This window comes from Nematolebias whitei, chromosome 14 (assembly GCF_014905685.2).
Source record: "Nematolebias whitei isolate Nwh7 chromosome 14, NemWhi1, whole genome shotgun sequence".
NCBI classification, from domain to species: domain Eukaryota; kingdom Metazoa; phylum Chordata; class Actinopteri; order Cyprinodontiformes; family Rivulidae; genus Nematolebias; species Nematolebias whitei.
The window spans coordinates 3,970,803-3,974,232 of NC_056511.1; the positions used below are offsets into that span (position 1 = coordinate 3,970,803).

General features: G+C 46.3%; 1 protein-coding gene across 1 annotated transcript in view; it reads right to left on the minus strand.

The window, feature by feature from the left end:
• wwc1 (WW and C2 domain containing 1) overlaps positions 1-3,430 on the minus strand; it is a 47,215-nt gene that overhangs the window by 9,560 nt on the left and 34,225 nt on the right. The window contains exons 2-3 of the mRNA XM_037688204.1: positions 2,737-3,347; positions 412-517 (exon numbers count right to left, since the gene is read on the minus strand). Coding sequence (XP_037544132.1) covers positions 412-517; positions 2,737-3,347 — 717 coding nt within the window. The remainder of the gene's footprint in view (positions 1-411; positions 518-2,736; positions 3,348-3,430) is intronic.

Below are 3,430 nucleotides of genomic sequence, written 5' to 3' on the forward strand. Positions count from 1 at the left end.
CAGAGCTAATATATATGACGTTAGCTCCAGAGCTAATATATATATGATGTTAGCTCCAGAGCTAATATATATGACGTTAAATTGCGCATAAGAATTAATACAAAATATAACTTTATTGTCACATTATAACGTTTTAGTTTGACTCCTTGTAGTTTAGTCTCTAATACAATCAATGTAGGTCATCCTCCCAGAATGCATTGTGATTTAAAAAAAAACTGACAATTTAGTGAAAAATGTAATAAACACACAATTTTTTAATTAAGTAGTTAAGAGTTAATAGAAATATAACACGTTAATAAGGCCAATATGTGAAAGTAAGTGGAGATCCCTTTAAAGGTTTTTGAAACGAAGACTTCAGTTGGCAGGAAAGGTTTTTGACTTAAAGGGAATATTTTAAAAAATGTCACCTACTTTCGCTCTGAAGGTTCATAAACTCCGCTGTCGCCGGCCACCGACTCGTCAGACACAGCCGAGGTCACGCCCATCTTCTTAGGCCCCACCCCTCGTCGTTGAGGAGCTTAATTTAATGAAAAAGGAGACTTTAAAACACAGTCATTACTTGATCCTTCTGAGAAGCTTTAAAAGTTTTTTATGGCCCGCCATGGACGGCGAAAAGGAGGTCATGTTTTGGTTTGTTTCTCTTTGTTAGCAAAATATCTTGTGAACCACTGGACAGACTTTAATGAAACTTTGGAGACCTAATCCTTGAATGTAACTCTACAATCTTAAAAAACACAAAGATGGCTCTGACCCAGTAAATCTGACACATATTTAGCAGAAACTCGGGAGCGGACACAGAAACAAGAAGTTTAAGTAAAGCTTAACTTCAAACGGTCACCTGCTGGTCTGAACAACAAGACCATTTCAAGATGGCCGCAACAGATAACTGACATTAGCTAACACAAAGATGGTTGTAACTCGGCCAATCTGACACAAACTGAGCTCAACGGTCAAGTGGTAGTAGCTGAAAGTCATCCACAGCACACCCTCTGAGGGAAACGTCACCTGATTGAACATTTCTAAATCATTAATTTTGTAACTTTTACTGCTCATTTCAGCTTTTTATGATCCTCGCAGCTTCTTTTAGAAAAGTTCAGCTTTTTCAGCTACTTTTAAGTTTTTTTTCCTGCTAATTTTAGCTTTTTCTCTGAGGTTTTATTTAATTTCCTTTGTGATTTTTTTCAAAGTAATTAAATCTTTTTATGCAGCGTTCAGCCTCTCACTGCTACGTTCAACAGTTTCAGCTACTATTTTGTTGCTAGCTTCAGCTTTTTTTCTGCTCATTCCAGTTCATGTTTTGCTCATTTCAGGTTGTTTTGTGATTCAGCCTCTCTACAACTACTTCACCTTTTTCTACACATTTCTGTGGTTTTCTTGGCTGCTTTTATTTTCTTGGTTTCAGCTAATGTCAGCTGGTCAAATTCAGCTCACATTAGCAGTTATGCTAACAGTTAGCGATGAAACTTTTTCAGCTTGTTTCAGCTTGTTCAGCAGAAATCAGCCATCCAGAGTTTTCACAGGAAATGGCAGGAAGTTCGGCTCCAACTCGTTACTCAGCGTGGGCTGTCAGTGTAAAGCTCTGCACGTTTTTAAACCTACATGTTTTTATTCTGGTGGAGGTTCAGGAAAAACACGTAGACATTAAACTTCGAGCGGTCGGATTAAAGATAACAGCTAAAAGTCAGAACTCTGGAACCTGCAGGTCCAAACGGTCGGCGTTAAAGAGAAAGGCGTCGGGTTGAGAGGGTGAAATGTTCGGACTCGACGCCGTCCTGAGAAAGTGCTGCACGTCTGATCAGAACCTGGAAACGAGCCGACAGGAAACCGGACACCTCGGCTCCCTTTCACCTGCGGTTCTGAGAGGAACCTGAGTCCAACAGCTGAAGTCTGACTCGAAGCCCGCCGGACTCTCACCGACAGCAGCTCCTTTAATCTGAATCCATCAGAACAGAACTCTGTGGAAATAATTCCACAGAGTTCTGTTCTGAGGCCCGTTTTGACTCTGAGCTGTGACCCGACACCTCCACCTGGTCCGGTTCTCCTCACACACAAACCCAACAATGTGGTGTCAGTGTGTCTCTTCATGTGATGTGATGCTGGATACGTTCTGCAGAACCTGCTGGAAAACAGCAAATATGATGACGACGATCCAGGCCCGATTTCTTTTGATCTTTTCCTCTTTAAAATTAATTAAATACATAAAAACGAGGATTCTGGGTAATCTGCAGTCCTCGAAGCTTCGGGGTTTCTGATTCGTCTGTCACGACGCAAAGAAGATCCACATGTCTACTGAACCGGACCGTCCAGAACCAAACCCACCCAGAGCAGAAAGAACAAAACTCGATAATAATTCTATGAATTTTATGAAAAATGATGCTCAGATATGAAAATATGAAGAAAACTGTTAACACCAGAGAGAGGAGGAGGAGGAGGAGGAGGAGGAGGAGGAGGAGGAGGAGGAGGAGGAGGAGGAGGAGGAGATAAAGAGATGATGGAGGAGGAGGAGGAGGACTAACACTTCAATAGAATCGTGTTTCTCATCAGTTCAACTTCAAAGCAGTGAACATTTGGTTTACTGAACGTTTGTTCTGTCAGGTTTGTTTGTTTATTTGTTGTTTATTTGTTTGTTTGTTGCTACTCATGGATGACTCTGGTATTTGGATTTATATTTCCTCTTGCTTTATGAATAAAGTTTGTGTCGTGTTTTTGTCCCGGGGGTTCTGGTGACCCGCTCACCTTTGCCCTCCTCGTTCAGCTCATTGTTGTGGTTCTGTTTCTCCTCCAGCGCCCGCTGCTCCTCTCGTCGTTGCTCCTCAGAGTCCAGCTCCAGCTCTGCCAGCCTGCTGCGAAGCTCCAGGTCCAGTCCCGGCCCGCCGGGCCCCTGCTGGCCAGAGAACGCCTCCCCCGACAGGAAGCCGGTGTCGGAGACGAGCGGCGAGCACGGCGGGGACAGCGAGGACAGGGACGACCGGGGGGACAGCGAGCTCATAGAGCGAGGGGTCTCCGACAGTCTGAGCGCCTGGATCCTGGAGGACTCCGGTCCGACACCGGGACCTCCTGCGTCTCCCCCCGTGCTCCCCCCGCCGCAGCCCGTCACCACTTCGTGCTCGTGGATGGTGGTGATGGAGCTAGATGGGCGGTAGCCGCCCGGACCCCCGTCCTGCAGCAGATCCTCCAGCTTGGCCCGCAGGTCCGGGTCGGCCAGCTCGGGCTGCTCCAGGTAGATGTCCGTGAAGCTGAGGGAGGAGGAGGAGCCCATGCTGGAGGTGGTGGCGAGGGAGCCGCGGCTGGACGTCAGCGAGCCTCGACTGCTGCCCGACGAACAGGACAGGGTGCTGGCAGAGAGGCTGCGGAGCAGAGCCACAAGGTTCTGTTCAGTTCGACCTGACCCGGTTCATTGACCCGGTTCATGAACCTCAGCTTTAGCTCG